The sequence below is a fragment of the Microcebus murinus genome, chromosome 9, assembly GCF_040939455.1.
Source record: "Microcebus murinus isolate Inina chromosome 9, M.murinus_Inina_mat1.0, whole genome shotgun sequence".
Lineage (NCBI taxonomy): Eukaryota > Metazoa > Chordata > Mammalia > Primates > Cheirogaleidae > Microcebus > Microcebus murinus.
The window spans coordinates 96,797,488-96,818,945 of NC_134112.1; the positions used below are offsets into that span (position 1 = coordinate 96,797,488).

The 21,458-nt window shown below is 35.4% G+C and overlaps 1 protein-coding gene across 7 annotated transcripts in view; it reads right to left on the reverse strand.

Moving 5' to 3' along the window:
* EZH2 (enhancer of zeste 2 polycomb repressive complex 2 subunit) overlaps positions 1-21,458 on the reverse strand; it is a 67,096-nt gene that overhangs the window by 32,943 nt on the left and 12,695 nt on the right. For 3 of the 7 annotated variants that reach the window (XM_012768163.2, XM_012768160.2, XM_012768164.3), the window contains 2 exons: positions 8,311-8,434; positions 7,644-7,745 (listed from right to left, as the gene is read on the reverse strand). In XM_012768163.2, coding sequence (XP_012623617.1) covers positions 7,644-7,745; positions 8,311-8,427 — 219 coding nt within the window. In that variant the 5' untranslated portion in view covers positions 8,428-8,434. Of the gene's footprint in view, positions 1-1,969; positions 2,113-7,616; positions 7,746-8,310; positions 8,435-21,458 lie in introns of those variants that run through there. The other 4 variants (XM_012768158.2, XM_012768157.2, XM_076006691.1 and 1 more) reach the window with 3 other exon arrangements.

Sequence of the window (21,458 nt, forward strand, 5' to 3'; positions counted from 1 at the left end):
AAATCATTTCAATTTGTGTTGCTATATATTTTATGTTACAGATCCATTTCAGATCATAAGAACCTCTACCATGTTTCCCCGAAAATAAGACAGGGTCTTATATTTATTTTTCCTCAAGAAGACACCCTAGGGCTTATTTTCAGGGGATGTGGTTTTCTGTAAGTACAGTACAACAATCTACATTTATTCAAATATAGTTAAGTCATCTTCTTTTGGAACATCATCATAACTCTCCAAATTCCGAATTCCATCCTGAATTTCTTGTGACTATATTTCCTTTAGAGCCACTGGCCCCAATCTCTCATGTCGAGCAATAGAGCTTTCATGGGGAAGATGAGAAGGGCTGCTCAGGCTGCTCATCTACGAAATGCATGGGTTGTGCAGATGCGCTGCGTAGCCACGCCCATCACTAGGTCTTATTTTTGGGGTAGGGCTTATATTGCACGAATGCTTAGAAATCCTGCTAGGGCTTATTTTATGGGTAGGTCTTATTTTCGGGAAAACATGGTACCTGACAACATAAGGATATTTGCTTGAGTTCACTTTTATCCTGTAAGTGTCAGTTCTCACGTTTCTTCCCAGTGGGGGAGGCATAAATAGCATTTAACATTAGAACATATAACATTTGGAATACAATTTCAGGAAGTTTAGAACCTTGAAGATCTTCCCTGCATCCTAGCTTCAGAAACCTGTCCTTGAATTAAAGGGATCATAAACATACAAAAACCTAGTTAATCCTAGGTTAAAACTCAACACAGTCTGGGTTTGAAGGGGGCTGTTAAGGTAAATCATGCTCTCATTATCTACACCTTTCCTAAAAACTCCAATTTTGCTAAAATGCAAAAAGATCAAAAACAGAATAGAGAAATAGGACTTAAGCTGGTAAAACCACCAAGCATTCAAAGCACAGAAAGCAGGTAAAAAGACCCATAAACATGGCTCTATATGCAAACTCAAGAATCTAATTCAAGAATACTCCTGTGAGTAGAAAATAAAGCAATTTCTATCACTGGTGGGAAAAAAACCACAAGAAATGAAAGAGTACTATATAAGTCCATGGTTTCCATAACCTGTGGCAGTAAACTGTTTTGAAGCCTTGTTTAAATGACAGTGAATTTGGAACTTAATACCTTAGAGTAGTAGAGGTACCAGTTAAAAACAAATAGGCAAGAGTGTCACAAGGCTGTGGTGTCTGAGGGGACATGCTCAAGTCCTTTCTCAAATGTAGTCTTGCTGAGGAAATCACCAATCAAGTAGGCTGATTCTGTTCATCTTCACAAATAGGTTATAATTGCTCAACTACTCACTACTTATTTAACAATTAGTGTTAAAACAACTAGAAAGCTAAATACAAAAAAATTAAAAACAAATCGCCCCACTCACTCTTTACACCAAAGGAAATTCTGATGATTTAAGTGATACTGGAATATAAAAATGAAAACAGAAAACTGAAGAATGACGGGTAGATAATTTATAATCTTGAGGCGGAGAAGGACTTTCTAAGCCTTTAAGAAACACAAAAGTCAAAAGGAAAAAAACTATAATCAAAATATACCAAAAACAACATCAAAACAAAGGAAAAAAACATGCGAAACAGATGATTAAAAACTGATAAAAAAAGATACAAAAAGTTCTTACAAATCGTAAAAAGCCCAACCTAATTTAAAAGATTCAACAGCACAATAGCCAATTCAGAAAAGAAATATAAAGAAACAATTGATAATCAACTTCACTGAATAACTGAAGGCAAACTGTAATAAATTACACAAATTTTTACCTACGTAACTACAGAGATTAAAAAGACTGATAAGCCAAGTGTAGTGGCTAACGCCTGTAAGTGGAGCACTTTGGGAGCACTTTGGGAAGTGGGATGACAGCTTGAGCTCAGGATTTAAAGACTACCCTGAGCAAGAGCAAGACTCTATCTCTATTCAACATAGAAAAATTACCCAGGCATCTTGGCACGCACCTGTAGTCCCAGCTACTTGGGAAGCTGAGGCAGGAGAATCGCTTGAGCCCAGGAGTTTGAGGTTGCTGTGAGCTATCATGATGCCACTGCACACTACCCAGGGCAACAGAGCGAGACTCTGTCTCAAAAAAAAAAAAAAAACAGACTGATAATATATTGTGTTGGTAATATAGGTAAATAGACATTACCATAAATAGTTGGTGGGGGTGTAATACAAAACTTTTGGAGGGCATTTAAAATTTTAAATATGCATAAGATTTTGATCTAACAATTCTATTCCTGGGAACTTCTCCTACAGAATTACTCAAAACATGCAAAGACATATGTGAAAGATGCTCATTTCACCACTAACTACAAAACTAAAAAATAAAAACCTAGGTGTCCATCAATTAAGAATGGGACAATAAATTACAGTATATCCATAGTATCGAATATTACACATTTTTAAAGAGAATGAAGAAAATGTGAACAGAGGTTGTAAAGTGATGGCCTAAAATGGCAGGTATATATTATCTGGCCAGTAAATTTAAAATAAAATACATACCATTAACATGCCAGTATATATAGATAAAGAAATCTGAAAGGATAAAAGCCAGAGGCCTTGTACTATAGGGATTTCTGCCTTCTGTTTTATGTATTTCTGTGTTATTTGAATTTTTACAATGACTTCTTAATTGGAGAGAAAAGAGTAAAACTTTTAAACAAATTTTATTAACCCAATAGATAGTCATTAGCTAGTATAAAATGCCTCATCAGTTCCCAGGATAGGTTGTGAAACCTGCCCAACTTTCCCAAAATATTATTCAAGTAATTTCTTTTATAAAATTTATAAAAAGATAAAACAGAACCAAGGATTGAATTTAAGTCAATCCACATTATCAAGCTAAATTATTACAAAAGTCCTAGGTCTAATAAAATTTTCTTATTTCTTCAGAATAAAACAATTTTTAACATTAATACCTAAAAAAGCATTTCTTTCTGTTTGGGTTTGTTTTGTTTTTTTAAATAGTTGTCAAAATTTGAATTTGCATGTGGGAAAGAGACATGATCTTTATATAAGTCAACTTAACAATAATTTTTAATATACTAACTGTATACACAGTGTTCTAGCAACTTCTGCTAGTTTAGTAGTTGCTTAAAATATAAAGATTTGACATTTTTTAAAAATTTACTTATTAAACTTATGATATATAATTTTAAATTTAAAATACACACTCAATTATAAATGATATACATTTTAATATATAATGACATATAAACTCAAATACCATATACAGCCTTTCTTTTTTTTTTAAGCTTATCTTTTGGAAAAGCATAAAATGCTTATATTGGTTTCCCTTCAAAAAAAAAAGGAAAACACCCTTTTTATGATCATTTAAGAAATGTTACATCTATTTCAGCCTAAAGCAAGGAAAGACTGCAGCAATTTAAAAGTTAACAGGTGGAAAGGACTGACTCAAGTCTCTAAGTAAATACCAACGAATGGTTAGGAGGCGGGAGCCACAGAAAGCAACTGACAGACCTGAGGAGCCAAGACTACATGGCACCACATTCAGACTGAGAGTAAGATAGACACTTGAGAGAGCCATTCATTTATTTCAAAGACATGAGAAAATTACCTAGGTCCCTGCTGTACTTGCTCAAAAGGCTCATAAGAATTTAAACCTATAGGTCCTATAATTCTGAACTATATAAAGAAAGCCTGTTACTGTATTAAAAGTTAAGAATGTTAATTGAGTAGATGAAGTGCACTAAATTATACATTGGCTATACTAGGATATTATTTTTTCTTTGTAAATAGTAACTACGTTTCTATTTACAATAACTGAGAAAACCATATTACCAAGTCAATAAATAATGCAATCAAGTGTTTTCACATAAACCAGACAACGTTTTTCTTCTCCGACAAAAATGCCAAATTGCCAACATATGAAAGGCCTTACACAGTTTATTATTTTTATAGAACCCTCTCCCCAAAAGAATCTTTTGCAAATATCTAATGGTAAGCAATGAACTTACAATCATTTCAAATATTACTAGGAAGAACAAACCTATATAAACTGAAAAGTTCAAAAGGTTTTAAATTCTTTACGAATATGAGGATCATGATGTCCTTCTGATGCTGCTTCCAGGTTAGACATTCTGAAGCCCCAGAATAAACATACACCAAATATTCTCACTCTTTTCATAGCAAATAAGACACAGAACTCTTACAAGAATATATTTTCTGGGAATCAAGAAATGCATATTGGCAGGATAGTTTTATTAAATTACTAATCATATCACTTGCCCAGATGACAGGCATTATCTGAGCAAGCCTCTCTTTCACAGTCATAATACATGTAAAGTAGGAAAAATGTTGATATGAAGAATCAGTGAAGAAGTGTCTTGAGGTTTTTAGCAAGAAATAGACAAACACACAAAAAGAAATGCATTAATGAGAGCTTCAAGAGTAACTCCTAAACCAGTCCCTTCATCAAAACTGGAAAAATGAACAGACTGAATATAACAACCAATGTGAAAACTTCCAGAAGAAGTCTTCCAGAAACTATTTTCCAGAAGATAGTTTTTACTGCTTGATAGGATAAAATAATCACCTAGAAACAATTTTTGATAGGTGACATGGGAATAAAGTATAATTCCTTGGCCTATATGCATTGCTTAATGACATCTTGAAGCTAGATGCTCCTTAAAAAGATTAATTAAAGAAGGAAAAAATGTAAAACATAGTTGCTGCTTTCAAGAAGTCAGAAGTATTTTTAATTATAGCATATAATTAGAGGGAAAAAAAAGAAGTATTTTTTGAAATATAAAATAGAAACATATTCTGTATTAAAATTCTATAGACAACACTGCTTAGGCTCTGTAATTGCAATAACAAAAAACAGGTATGCCGAAGTATCTTAAAAATGCATTAAGAAAACGATATACTAAAGATGTTATACTGAGGTTCAACTGCAGAGTTCCTAGATCTGAAGTCACTACCTACAACAGTCACTTCATTAGATCAGAAAGTAAACTTTTGTCAGACATTCTTTATCAAAATAGCCTGGAGAAAATCCATCCTTTTAAAACAATATATTTACGTCTTCAAGTATAGAAGGAAGTATAAGACTTGACTGAAGAACTGAAAATTGTCATTGATTGATGAATCAGAGGATTTAAGCTGAAGACATCATCAGCACTTATTCATAATTAGCTTATAAAAATAAGCAGTTAGTTAAAACAATGCTATAATGGCACTTCCAAGTGTTGAATGCTATGGACTTTACATGTTTGGATCAACACTGCAGTCTGAAATTCTGCCAAGCCAACTACTAGGAAAGTCTTTGCAAAACAGGCTCACATTTATTTTCTCCTCTTGCTTGACCTACTTCAGACTTTAATTTTCAAAAGAAATTAATATATAGATGGAAATGCTCAAACCGAAGAAAAAATAAACAGGGATATTCTCATCTGGAAAGTCAGGAGGTTGGACTATGAGATCACTAAAGTCCTTTTCAACCCTAAAACTTTAAGATCAATTATAATAATATCAAGAAGCTTATCACAAACTTCAGCTTCTAAAAGTCAGTGATGATAGTCTTAAAGAGGGAATGGGAAATAAAAGATGAATCATTTGAAGCAGAATCAGTTATCAACAGTGTTTCAAAAAAACCAATGACCTTGCTCAGATCAGAGTTCTATGCACGAAAAATTGAATTCCTAAGGCTGGGGATTATTTTCCTCCTTTCCCCCCCCAATATTTTGTGAAAATGTTTTTTTCTCAACCTACGTGGAATACTCTGGAAGTACTAAGGTCAGAAGATAATTCCATTTTATTAAAACGATAGTTTCTTCTCACATAAACTAAAAAAAAAAAAAAATTAAATATCTTTATATTCAATAACATCTCCATTTGACAAAATTAAAAGAAACTTAGTAAATATCCACTTAAATAAACTATACTCTTTAATGCCAAATATTACATTATGAGCAATTCACGGTGTACATAAATAATGTACTTTATTATTCCATAATGTGTATGAGCCAATTGTACTCTTCTGGGATCACATCAGATCATTAGAGCAAGCAAACTGACTCTTCTAAAGCTCAGTTTCCTCATCTGTATACACGTTCAGCTTCTAAAAGTTAGTGATGTAACACAACCATCATGAAGATTAAATGAGGTAATGTGTACAAAGTACCTAGCACAGTGCCAAAAGTCATTATTCCTGTTAAATTTTTATTGTAAATCTAAGTTGGACTTTTGGTAGCATTTTTAGATTTGTAATGGGTGGCAAAAGTAAATATTCCATGTATTTCTACCTTATTTCTCCAAATTACTAAGATTATTCCTCCAGGGAGGAAAAATATTAAAGATTTTTTCTCTTCACCTCAACATTTCCAAAAGATCACCAAACAAAATTTTCAAAAGAAGTACTTAAAACCCCCATCCTTATCCCTTTTGAGAATATTCTGATGGGCAAAGAATCCTGTTCACCCTTAATATATTAATAAAAACCATTTACCTCTAATATAGCTAGGCTCCAACCTGCAGATGATGAGAAAAGTGTCAGCATATAATACATACTCATATAATCCTAAATCAGAGCTATAGAGTTGTTACCTAACAAAATGCATAAATGACTAAGAATCACTCTAAACCATGTGTCAACATCAAGACATCAGAATATCACTGAAATCATCATTGGGATCATGTCTGTAGCTATTCAGGAATCACTGACAAGTCTTTGAAGCCCATACATCATACAATCTCACCAGGGCTCACACAACTGCAAATTATTGCTTGACTATTCCAATAATGTTATATAAAAGTGGCTAATCATTGAAAAAAGTATTTGAGAACAAATTCCATTGTTTAGATGCTTCCCATGTTTAGAAACTCAAATAATCTACTACATAGTGTAATCTTAATTCCAAATCACTGTCTCCCCTCTTTTTGCTTCGACTCCCATTTAAATATCCTATGCCATGTCTTTCTATACAACATGGGCACTTAAACAGAAATGCCTGAACTGTTCAGCTTCTGCCATTTTCTTCTCATTTTGCTGCAAGCATGTTTTAATGGGATATTTAATTATAGATTCTACCATAGATTTATTGCCCTTCTTTGAAAATAGGAAACTCTTGGAGTAATTAAGATCTACCTCATTCAGAAAATGCTATAGAAAATGAAATTCTGATCCCTCAACACTGAATTTAAAAATTCTTATAGAGACGCTTAGCCTTTGAACAAAATATAAAATAAAAAGAAATTTCTTAGTCCATGAATATGAAAAAAAAAAAAATGTCTTACCACATGGCTAATTCATATTGGCGGGGACAAAGGTGAGTCAGAAAGCCTTGTTCTAAATAGTGATCTGATGAGGACATTAAAGAGTATTTGATTTAAAAGTTTTTTTAAATCACTCTTATAATCTTGGACTCTACCTAACAGTCAAAGTATATTCTAAACACACAGAACTCTAGGAATAGCTAGTACTGTGATCTATGGCAGCCATTAATAGTTGCACATTAAAAAGAAACAGCAATATAAAGATGGACATCCTGAGGTCAATGACCTCCTCCCAATAACCAACCAAATGTTCCAATAGCAAAAACCAAAATGTGTTGATAATTACTACAACACGTTATGTTAACCAACCTCCCTAGTCCCGCGCAATGAGCTCACAGAAGTCATGATGTGCACAGGCTGTATCCTTCGCTGTTTCCATTCTTGGTTTAAGATTTCCGTTCTTTCCAATATTTTCTGACGATTGGAACTAAACATACTCTTTAAAAAAATGAAGGAGAGGAGAAATTGTTCATTGTTAGAAAATGTGTAACATCTCTAAAACAGGTTATAAAATCTAGTGATTTCTCAAAAATACCAAGAATGTTTCCTCAAATGCATACAAATTTTATATTACACTGTAGTTTCCCACATGCAAATAACACAAAAACATCACAATTATTTTATTGCAAACAGGAAGGGAACAGGAAATTATTTCCATCCTTTGTTACTTTGTGTATAAAAAGAAAAATCACAATGACTTAAAAATATAAAATGATGTTATGTTTGGGCCCTGAGTCTACACATGCAATATAAAGGTATACAAAAAAGAATGATTTCCAGGTAAGTTGAATAACTATTAGGTTAAAACCTTTCCATTATCATTAATGTGCAGGGTACAATGTTAATTAAGACATATCAAAGATCTAATCTTCCAAGTCTTCCTTTATCTTACTATAAACATGACCTTGGCTGAAACTATACTATTTCAAATTAAAACTTATTTAACTGTAGGGAGGAAAAAACTATCCTCAATTGTACATTTTCACAAAAGATAAAATTGTACCTTTACTTCATCAGCTCGTCTGAACCTCTTGAGCTGTCTCAGCCGCATGTACTCTGATTTTACACGCTTCCGCCAACAAACTGGTCCCTTCTCAGATTTCTTCCCAGTCTGGCCCATGATTATTCTAAAAGCAATGGTTTCATATTAAAATCACTAATCTAACCAGCCTGAATATGATCATCTGTGTTTTAATCCCCAGCAAACTAACAATCAACAAAGAAATAACATATATTACCCTGTCAGTATTTGCAGAAGGGTGCTCATTTGCTCTGTATCATTAAATCCTTAAAACATTCCATTGAAAAGTGTAAGTTTTTATATGACTTTTAAGATTTTTTTTTACAAAAATTCTTCCCTCCTAAATAACAGCCATCTTACAGAGGTGTGATCCCATTACAGGAATTAAGTATACTATACCACAAGCTCATTTCACTCAATGAGATCCACATTTGTGGAGGGAAGAAAATATAAAACATACTCTAAGTTTTTCATCACTAAACTAGCTGTTACAAAAGCAACATTACTGAGTAATATAACTGAAAAAGATAAATCCAAAAAAGAAGTAAAATTTACAGATAGCACTAAAAATAGAAAACATTCAGCCTGACATACAATAATGTACAAATTAAAGCATTCTCTCCCCATACACGTTTAACCATGCTTCTCAACTTAAACACTGTGATAAAGTCTGTATTTTAAAACCTCTTGTGTTACCTTTATTCACAAGAGGGGTTTCTGCTAGCAAGAGAAAAGAGGAATGCAGGAAATGCAAAGTAAATTTTTCTGCCTTATCTTTAGTTGCAGGCTCTAAGAACCAATTATGTTTAAATGTGGGGACAGTCTTTGTCTATAATTCATACTGCAGAGTCCCCACCTTAAGTCTAAACAAGCATCCTTTTCTAGAACATTTTCTTCTGAAAGTATTAAAATCATACTGTATCTTCACATGATTAGAAGGACATTTCTCTGTCAGGCCATGCAAAGCTTTATAGGCTACACTAAGGATTTGTGCTTTATCTTTAGAGCAATGGGAAGCCACAGAGTGTTTTAAGTAAAAGGGAAGAGGGGTGATTTACATTTTGAAAAGCTGACAGCAGTACAGGAAAAGGAGGAGAGGTGCAAGGGTGGAAAGTAAAGAACTGTGCAGATGCCACCACACAGGGGATGAGAGAAATAAATGAATTCTACAGTAAATTAGGAGATAACTTCCACCAAATGATAATTTAAATATGGAAAGTGAGGGAGAAGGTGACTTTCTGGCTTGAATAACTGTTTAAGTAAAACCCTCAGGCACAGAGAAAACTGCCTAAGGAGAAGATTTAGAGGAAGAAAAAGAGTCCTGAGGTCAGTGGGTAACCTACAGGAATACTCAACCACCAAATGACAGAGAAAGCAGATGGTAGTTTATTCAGAGCTGAAAGATGGGTGAAAAAAAATTCATATTCTCAAGCATGTAATAAATATTATGAAGCAGGCAGTGTATACAAAGTTGAATAAAATGAATATACAAACATGAATAAATCCTTGCCCTTATAGAGCTGATGTTCTACCTAAGAAGGAAGAAAAAATACATTTTAGTATGAGATATACATCCCTCGGTATTTGCAAAGGACTGGTTCCAAGACTCTCATTCCAGATACTAAAATCCAGGGATGCTCAAGGCCCTGAGATAAAATGAGGTAGTATTGCACATCTCCTGTATACTTTAAATCATCTGTAGATTTACTTATGATATGTAATGCAATGTAACTGCTGTGTAAATAATTGTTGTATTGTTTAGGGAATAATGATAAGGGGGAATGTCTGTATATGTTCAGTAGAGACACAACCATCCTTTATTTCCTGAATATTTTTGATCCTTGGTTGGTTGAATCCATGGATTCGGAATTCACAGATGGGGGGGCTGATTGTATATGCAAAAATATTTTGGGGAGAAGAGAACAATATTAGGACTGAAGAAGAATGGCAGGAAAGATGACCACTTAACTCAAGCTTAAAAGGTGAGCTGGATTTCAAAAGGCAAAGAAAGACCCAAAGGGAATCCAAGGTTTTAGCACGAGAAAGCTGGACAGGAGTGACAAAAGTTGGACTGGTACACCTTCAACAAGGATGAATCCGTAGGTGAAAGTCACAAATTAAAAGGACTGAGGACACAAGAAGAATGAAGAGATATGAATGAGCAGGAATTTCAGAACTTAAAGAAGGTAAAATGAAATTATCAAGACAGAACTATTCCAAGTAAAAAGGTTTGAAGTGTGGGTCACTACAGTGGAGCAAAGCTAAGACAGTCATTAGAAACCAAAAGACTAAACTCAAGATGACTCCCCCCCTTTGAGGTAAAGCAGAAATGGTGTTAGGAAGGCAGTGAAGTGGGACCAAAGAAGGAAAAACTTAGGAAGAAATGGAGCTTTATCTTTAAAAAACTAATTTTGAGGCAATTGTTTTCTTCCAAATCTTCTAATCAATTAGTAGATGAGCTTAAGTAATTATATGCAAATTATTTTCATACCACTTAGCACTTCAAAGGCCTAGGAACTGAAAAGAAAAGGAATCAGATAAAAATGGATTATCTGTAGCCTCATTAGCTCATAGGCTAATCACAACCAGTCCACCTGCTGCCTCCACAAATTCTTGGTCCTTAGAGGTAGCAACCCTGTGCAATAAAGCCTACCATGGTAACGAGTTTAGTTTACATGGATGTGCAATGTGGACATTATTACAATTCATTTTTTAGGATGTACATTTTATGTCTTGGTAAAGAGATACTGCATTAGTTAGCATTTTATGTTTTAGTACTAGAACCCTCCTTGTCTAATATTCTAGAATATCTTCCATGCTGTTTCTACCATTAGTAACAACATTTCTAATAAAGTATATCATGACAAAAACCTGAGTATTCAGACTGTTCTCTGTTGTAAGTATGGGGCTAAATAGGCAGATCTATTTTTTAAAAAAAGATAAAGTTTAAGGCAACAATTAAAAGGATGTTCTACATTAAACAAACTCCACTCACTATTGTAGCATTCACAACGTATTAAAATAACATTTTCATGTTTTTCACTCTCCTCTACCCCCACTGTAATTGCTTCAATAGCAAGACCATCTTTATTCATTTGTAAAATCTGTGCTTTTTCCTACATGTCCATAGCTATGATAAAGTTTAATTTATAAATTAAGCACAGTAAGATATTAACAGTAATAACTAATAAAATAGAACAATTATAACAATATATTATAATAAAAGTTATGTGACTGTATTCTCTCTCTCTCTCAAAATATCTAATATTTCTGGACTATAGTTGGCCAAAAGTAAGTAAAACCACTCCAAGCAAAACTACTAATAAAGGGGATCTCTATAGACTTAAAAACAAACAAAAGCAAAAACCCAGGTCTATTAACCTACACTGATAATAAATAACTTTTATCAGCACATCATTTGAAAAGTTTACTTAGAGGTAAGAAAAGGAAGGGTAGACTATCCCCACTTGAGCCAGAAAAATCAGGAAATGTGTGCTCTTACCAAGAAACCGCCAAGATGAGATGAATCTCAGAGACCAACCAGAGATCCTAAGCATAAAACCCAGAGCTTCTAAGATTCTTGTTAAGGAAGCTGCTATTGACTTAAAGTCCGTATCCATACATCTAGATCAAAGTTTGGTTACACCACCAAATATGCACCCAGCTCTATCTATACCTGGCATACAGTGAGCCTTCAGATGTTAACTCCCCTTGCCTCCTTCTCATAACAAATGACAGACTCAAATCAGGTCTTCTTACTCTCTTGTCAGTGATATTTCCGTAACATCGGAGCCAAGTACAGTATTAAAATACAATTGCAAATATTCATATTTAATATATTTAAATATATTTTATTTTAGAAGGGAACCTTTATTAAAATTACTTGCTATTAATACTAAATGTATGGGACCTCGTGAATACATCTAGTTTTTAAATTTTTCTTTCAAAACATATGTTTAGTTTTATAGGTGAAAGAAATCGCACTAACATGAATTTTATCCAGGACATGGAAATAGTTTCTCTTATTAAAAAAACATTACAACTCTAGTCTTTAAAAGAAGATTCCACCTATCTACAGTGAAACCAAAACAACATCTGTTCTTTAATGCAAAAGCCAAAGCGGAATATGGCAGGGAACCACCAAAGTCTTAACAGAATATAGTAACACCTTATAAAATTACATTTATATAGGTTAAGTAAAATAAAGGGAAATTACATTGTGCAAGAGAATCTATTTTATGAATAAAACCAAATTCAGAAATACCATGAACACCATGTCCTTATAATTTTTTTTTTTTTTTTTTTTTAGACAGAGTCTCGCTTTGTCGCCCAGGCTAGAGTGAGTGCCGTGGCGTCAGCCTAGCTCACAGCAACCTCAAACTCCTGGGCTCAAGCGATCCTCCTGCCTCAGCCTCCCGAGTAGCTGGGACTACAGGCATGCGCCACCATGCCTGGCTAATTTTTTCTTATGTATTCGTTGGCCAATTAATTTCTTTCTATTTATAGTAGAGACGGACGGGGTCTTGCTCTTGCTCAGGCTGGTTTCCAACTCCTGACCTCAAGCGATCCGCGGCCTCGGCCTCCCAGAGAGCTAGGATTACAGGCGTGAGACACCGCGCTCGGCCCCCTTATAATCTTACTTTGTCCCATTATAGTAGACACTATGTTGTTTTTGCTACACAGCATCAATTCACCACCCTTTTGTGGGAACTTCATACCTCTTCTCTGAGAACTCAACTATATGAGAGGAAGCTGACTCAAGCTGCTTGTGACCCTGGCCTGACCAAAGTACCACATCTCCCTGGAGACAGTGACCGGGGTACAGGGTTGGATACATGAGCAGAATCAGTTCAGTCACAGTGAAAATCTCAGAAGGTTTCCTTGCAATACTAGGACAAGAATGCTCACTCTTCTTCCCTTACATTCATTCCATTCCATTCCATTCCATTCCATTCTATTCTATTCTATTCTATTCTATTCTATTCTATTTTTAGGCAGAGTCTCACTCTGTTAGCCCGGCTAGAGTGCCGTGGTGTCAGCAACCTCAAGCTCCTGGGTTCAAGTGATCCTTCTGCCTCAGCCTCCCAAGTAGCTGGGACTACAGGCATGCGCCACCATGCCCGGCTAATTTTTTCTATGCATTTTTAGTTGGCCAATTAATTTCTTTCTATTTTTAGTAGAGACGGGGTCTCACTCTTGCTCAGGCTGGTTTCTAACTCCTGACCTTGAGCGATCCTGGCCTCCCAGAGTGCTAGGATTACAGGCATGAGCCATCACGCCAGGCCTTCCCTTACATTTAAACCTAGAAAATTTTGCCAAGGACTTGCTCGAAGCCATCTTACAATGATAAAAAAAAAAAAAACCCTCAAAGAAGAAAATCAGCAACAACAAAAAACTAAAACTCAAAGTCAAAATAGACCCTAGTCACATCAGTTGAGCCCTAAAACAGGTATACCTTGCCAAACCAATTCCAGAACTTTTCTGTTACAGAACCAAGAAATCCCCCCAACTTTTTCTTCTTAAACTTGTCTGGATTAGGTTTTCTGCCACATGAAATACAGAAGGCATCTGAAATACATACTTAGCATTGAGACCATAAATACAGCCGTCCCTTGGTATCCATGGGGGACAGGTTCCAAGACCCCTTTGCAGACACAAAATCCATGGATGCTCAAGTCCCTGATATAAAATGGCATAGCATTTGCATATAACCTACACATATCCTCTCATACTTTAAATCATCTCTAGATCACTTATAATAATACCTAATACAACATAAATGCTATGTAAATAGTTGTTATACTACATTGTTTAGGGAATAATGACAAGGAAAAAAAGTATGTACATGTCCAGTACAGACTCTTGATTTTTTTCCAAATACTTTTGATCCACAGTTGGTTGAACCCACAAATGTGGAATCCCACAGATACAGAAGACCAACTACACAAGAATGTCTGAATTAATGGAAAATGATTTCATTATCATCAAAAGCATCACCAGAAAGAGCAGGGCTTCCTCCAACCTCTCAGGTTGACAGAGGCCCCCAGGGAATGTCCAAGACACACACACCTTTCTACCTCTCAGGTGACCAGGCCACACAAGCCCAAGGAATCAGCATTCATTCAGGTGCAACCCTACTCCACCTGTGAAAGGCCATTACAAAAGACATTCCTGCCCCTCCTTACTCAGCTTTCAATGACTGAAGAATCCAAAAATAAATAAATTAAAAGGAACCCAGACACCACCAGTGTTCTTGATGCCTTTCTTCCTAAAGGATCTGCTTCATCAACGGAATAGCCATCTATCTGGTCTGGCCAAATGGATGTTTCTGTTTCTACTGGTCTAAAGAAAACAAAATAGGCCGGGCGCTGTGGCTCACGCCTGTAATCCTAGCTCTTGGGAGGCCGAGGCGGGCGGATTGCTCAAGGTCAGGAGTTCAAAACCAGCCTGAGCAAGAGCGAGACCCCGTCTCTACTATAAATAGAAAGAAATTAATTGGCCAACTGATATATATATATAAAAAAATAAGCCGGGCATGGTGGCACATGCCTGTAGTCCCAGCTACTCGGGAGGCTGAGGCAGGAGGATCGCTTGAGCCCAGGAGTTTGAGGTTGCTGTGAGCTAGGCTGACGCCACGGCACTCACTCTAGCCTGGACAACAAAGTGAGACTCTGTCTCAAAAAAAAAAAAAAAAAAAAAAAAAAAGAAAACAAAATAAACAGCATGTACTACTTCTCCTTCCTAACTAAATTAATAGCATTAACTCTGACTCTTAACTGAATACCAGGCTAAATAAAATCAAAACCCGAACCCAACAAAATGTAAGTAATATGATTACAATATTCTTGATGTCCTTCCCTTAATAATGTTTCCTTCACAGCAAGATTGCCATAAAATTGCCTATTACAAAAAAATCTCCAGTTTCAATAGTTATTTTACATTTAAATGCTTTGAAGGCAGCTGTTAGTCTCATTTAACAATTTCAATTAAGTTAAAGTCCATTGTTTTGATACACTGAAAAGTAAATTAATGGTAAATAAAATTTTGCAGGTAAAGACAAGGAAAACAATATAAAGAGAACTTAGACATATGGATGTTAAATTATTGGTAAGTGATAAAAATTACCTGAGAAAAGCAGATCTTATGGCTGAAGAGAAATATAGAAAACATGCACCCCATGAAAAAGACCATGAGAGTGGAATCCAACAGAAGGAGGTGCACAGTGCTATGCACTGGATACTAGAATCAGGATTCCAGAAAGACAAGATCAGAGATGATAAATAGATTTCATCTCATATAACCACATTAAGGTTATGTCTAAAGGATTCGCAGCCCAGACCATGTACTACCGTAGCAGGAAAGAGTGCTATCATGATTATTAACAAGGCTGCTATGGATGCCAGGCAAAGAGGGAGCAGCAGCACTCTCCATTCCAAACTAAGTTCAAACAATAAGCTCAATTAATAAGGCAGTATTTAGTCTGAGTCCTATAAACAGTCTTAAACAAAAGACAAGAGCTTGGACTCCAAAGCCAGACTACTTGGGTTCATATCCCAGTTCTCCCACTTACCAGCTATGTGTGAACATGGCCAATTAACATCTCTGTGCCTCACTCTCCTCACAAAAAAGAGGTTAATTCAAGAGATTCTACCTCAGAGTTGTTACAAGAAGTAAATTTGTGTAAGGTGCATAGACAGTGCCCGGCAGACAGTAAGTACCACATAAGTACTAGCTATCAACTACATAAACTGCAAGTAAGTGAGATAAGGAATTACAACGTTCATGAAAAAGTTAGACAACAATACTTGATGTAAAGACAATCATTTTTTTAAATGATAAACTGTAAACAAATAAAAACAAAACAGGCTATCAGGGGATCTCAGGATGGAATGGGGACTATACAATGAGTCTTACTATATTACAATCTTATGATAGCCTCATGAAAAGGGAAGAGAGTTGAGGGGACAATCTGTTTTGACTAGATACAGGAAGGATAACGATAAAAGAACTGTATGTAAACACTGTGCTAGTTGGTAAATTTCTCACAATGAACTAACATAGTTTGTAATTCTGAAAGGACTCTATGTGTACACTAGGGTTGAACAAGCAAATAAATCATATATAATGTGAGCCAGGTTCTTCAATATCAGAAAAAGTAGTTACAAATAAGCAAAGAGTGGTGATGAATTAGAGTCAGAGATACCAGTATGAACTCATAATATTTATTTTAAAATATATGATAGAGAAACATAGATATGTACCCACATGTGGGTTAGCCGACATACATGTATTTCCAAGCTCTGTCCAACAGAGGGCCTAGAAGCAGTAACACCTCAGGAGTAATAAGCATACCCACCACCCATAACCTTTGTTTCTAAATACCATCCTCCAATACAAGGAAGCAGGGCTCTGGAGAAATGGTTAATTCTAGGGCTGAGACACGAAAAATACAAGACAAACCTGTAACAGAAAGGTAATGCTCAAAAGATGAAAGGTTAGGGATATGTCAAAGACAGGAACCAAAATGATGGAATTTCCAATGGCAAAAGCTGGAATAATTCAAGCAGCAAAATAAATCATGACAGTATTATAACTGAATTAATAAATATCCATGATTCCACGATATAAATAAGTGACTACATACTTACATACACAAATAAGTGAGAGGGACAAATCTTCCTCACAGGGAATTCCAACTAATACATGTATATCCTTCCCCACTGTAAGAGGAAGAATTCAATTCCCTTCCCCTTGAGTGTGAGCCAGTCTAAGTGACTCACTTTCAAAGAAGAAAGTCTAGAAAGGGAAATAGTAATGTTTCAGAGAAACCTGGAAGACACTACCATAACCAAGTAATCATAGTTAACATCACCAGTGACAAGTCATGTTGCTATGATGTACCCCCTTGCATGATGTAATGGGAAGCACATTTGACTGTGGTCTCCTTCCCCCAAATCTCATAACCTATAACCTCAGTCTAATCACAAGAAAACATCTGGTAAACCAAAATTGAAGTACATTCCTATAAAATACCTGACCAATACTCTTTAATACTCTCAATAGGTCATGAAAAACAAACAAAAGAAAAAGACTGAGAAACAATCACAGATCAAGAGGCTAAGGAGACATGAAAACCAAGTGCAATGTGAGATCCTGGATTGGATTCTGAAGCAAACAAACAAAAAAAGGAATCAGTTGAAAAACTGGTAAAATCCAAATAAAGTCTCAGGTTAAGTTAATAATGACATACTAATACTGGTTTCTTAGTTTTGACAAAGGTACCATGTTATGTAAGTCTAAAATTATTCCAAAATAATTTTTAAAAAAGAGAATTAGGCTATGACAACCCAATGTAAAGACATTCATTTTTAAAAATGGCATTCACTTTTAAAATAGACAAACAGAAATACATTAAAAATGTAAAAATACTATATAAAATGTTAAATACGAAAAAACCAAAAAGTTCAAACAGATGATTAGAATTATTTTAAAAAGTATGAGGTTGAAGAAAACAGGTAGTAATTAAGATAGCTGCCATTTTTGTAAATCTTAACTTCAAAGGAATTTGAGGAAAAAATTCCCACATATCATTTAACTATTTTAAAACTGATGTAATTTAAAAGAAAAAAAAAGATCTCCATAGGGGCCTATATGATGATACATCTATTTAAAGAGACACTGCACTTTTAGGCTACATTAATAGAAATACAGACTCTGAATCAAGGGGGAGGGGTGATTGTTCCACTGATTAAACATGTACTGATCAATCAATCAAAAAGATTCTATTCAGGGCCAGTTTAGTTATATTTAAAGATAGACAAACGTGTCCCCAGCTGGAAGCACATAACACAGAAAAGAACATTTGAGTTTGCAGGTGAATAAAGAGAAATGGGAATATACAGTCATTCAACAAATATTTTCTGAGCATCTAATTAATACATGCCAGGCCCTACAATAGAAACTGAAGATTTACCAATTAACAAAACAGACAAAAATCTGTGACCTCAGAGAACTTAAAATCTAGTTGGAAGGACACAATCAAAAACAAAGCAAAATGTTTAGCAAATGAGATGGTGTTGAGTACTATAGGAAACAAAACAGGTAAGTGAGGTAAGGCAAGGCTGGCAAACAAAGAAAGCTGTGCTGGAGACCTAGCTGCGTGGCAAAGCCAAGGTGATGTGGAGATCCCACCAACCAACAATTCACTAACAACAAACCCAGTAGTAAAACAGGCAATACATTTTTTTTCTGATAAAGATTTCAAGAATAATTACATTAAATATCCATTGAGGGCAGATTTCAATAACTCCACAATGCCTCAGTGTTCACAACTTTACAAAATTTTCAACAGGCATTAAAATTGGCATTCAAGGCAGGGCGCCGTGGCCGACGCCTGTAATCCTAGCACTCTGGGAGGCCAAGGCAGGCAGATTGCTCGAGGAGGTCAGGAGTTCGAAACCAGTCTGAGCAAGAGCGAGACCCCGTCTCTACTATAAATAGAAAGAAATTAATTGGCCAACTAAAAATATATATAGAAAAAATAGCCAGGCATGGTGGTGAATGCCTGTAGTCCTAGCCACTCGGGAGACTGAGGCAGGAGGATTGCTTGAGCCCAGGAGTTTGAGGTTGCTGTGAGCACTAGGCTGATGCCACAGCACTCACTCTACCCTGGGCAACAAAGCGAGACTGTCTCAAAAAAAACCAAAAAAACTGGAATACTTAAGTAATTCAAGAATTAAGGGACCTGGGTGGACAGCAGTGGGAATAGAGACAAATGATGGCAAGAGACATTCTAAAGTTAAAAATCTGGATAGTCATATGAGGAGAAAGAAAATCAGATCAAAAGATAATGTAGTCCTAGGCCGGGCACGGTGGCTCACACCTGTAATCCTAGCACTCTGGGAGGCCCAGGCAGGAGGATCACTCAGGGTCGGGATTCGAAACAAGCCTGACCTGAGCAAGAGTCGCTACTATGACAAATAATTTGGAAATTATAATACAGACTAAGACATTCATTGTTTGTGTAGCAGTTAGCATAGAAAAACAGTATAGAAAATTCAAAGGAAGAATACCATAACACCATTCTTGAGTGTTTTGGTCTCATGACTTGTTTAGTTTTTATGTGTTATAGCTATCAATACTTAACATGCTAGAAATGAAAAAGAAATGTTTACAATTTACTTTTTTATTGTATTAAAAATAGTAATAGCATGCCTATTACAGTCATCTCTAGGTTATTGACACGGGATTGCTTCCAGGAATTCCATGAATACCAAAGTCCATGGATATTCAAGTCCCTTATATAAAATGGTATATTTGCATAGAACCTACTAAGCACAATCTCCTGTATGCTGTAAATCATCTCTATATCACTTGTAACACCTCATGCAACATAAATGCTACGTAAGTAGCTGTTAGACTATATTATTTGTATTTTTATTGTTGTATTGTTATTTTATTCGTTTTTTCCCCCCGAATATTTTTGATCTGAGGTTGTTGAATCTGCAGATGTGGAACCTGCACATATGAAGGGCCAATTGTCATGTTAATATAAATAATACATTTTATTTTATTTTATTTTTCTTGAGGCAGAGTCTCACTTTGTTGCCCAGGCTAGAGTGCCGTGGCGTCAGCCTAGCTCACAGCAACCTCAAACTCCTGGGCTGAAGCAATCCTCCTGCCTCAGCCTCCCAAGTAGCTGGGACTACAGGCATGTGCCACCATGCCCGGCTAATTTTTTCTATATATTTTTAGTTGGCCAATTAATTTGTTTCTATTTATAGTAGAGACGAGGTCTGGCTCTTGCTCAGGCTGGTTTCGAACTCCTGACCTCCAGCAATCCACCCGCCTCGGCCTCCCAGAGTGCTAGGACTATAGGTATGAGCCACCTTGCCCAGCCCACATTTTATTTTTTAAAAAAATTTTTCCTTTTAAAAAGCGGTGAGTGGCATTGTTTTGCATTTTTGCCAATTTCTTTAATATCTAACAGAAGACAGCTGGATTCTCATATCTGCTTCTACATCCTATATATGCCAATATGTTGTTTTGGTATGAAGAAAACTTGGTCTCAAACAGATATTTATCAGAAAAGGGAAGAATGTTTGAATAGCCGTTTGAGGTAGTTGTAGATCTCATGCTTTGGAATTATACCAAAACTGTTCTATGAAAAAAGTGGCTAGTTCTGCTTACAATTGAACCTCATAGGTGCTTTTCTTCAAGACAACCACCATACTTCATTATTAAGCAGTGGTAGTTTAGATGCGACATGGAATCTGAAATTGTATCAATCAACTTTTCCTATTTTGCTACATTAGCATTCACTGGTCTATTCACTTAATGAATCTTTAATCCATGCATAATGTTATAACATCATCCTTCCTCATTTGAAAAATACTGGTCCACTGGGTTATACAGATTTTCCAGAAATTGACATATTTCAAAAAATCATATTTGTTAAACTCACTAATCTCATCAGAAAATCTTTAAGTACTGGGAAGCTGTCAAGCTCACAGTAACACATACAAGTTCTCCAAAAATTCTAACTTTTACTTGCAAGCTCAAATGTTCTCATTGCCAACAAATATGGTCAGTTGTTTTCCTTGGAGTGACAGGTTCACTTCATTGATCTTAGAAAATGTCTACCAAACCCAAGACTGAATAACCATGGTTTGTCAGCCCCTCTTTTAAGTAATAGTAGAGTTTTCTACTAAAATAGTAGCTAGTGTAGCTTGCAACTTAATCACATAAGTGCTTTTTCTTGAAATCCAACTTACTTCAATATGCAACATAAGCACTTTATGCACATTCCTATCTTGTTAGACAAAATGTTAAAAATGCATGCATTCAAGGATCAAGATTTAATAAAAATCATTTTTACTACTTCATCACGAACATTCTCAAACAAATGTGGCCTTTTTTATCACAAGTACTAAGGTGCCAACAGTCTTTACCCATCATTGTTTGTGCACCATGGGTACAAATGCAAACAGTTTTTTTAAAAAAAGGCAAATAACATCTTAGTATAATTATGAAAACAGTTTTGACCTCACAAATCCTCTAGGGTCTAGGATCTCACATTTGGAGAAAAGCTGCCATAAGTACATCCAGAAACCGTATCAATCAGAAAACAT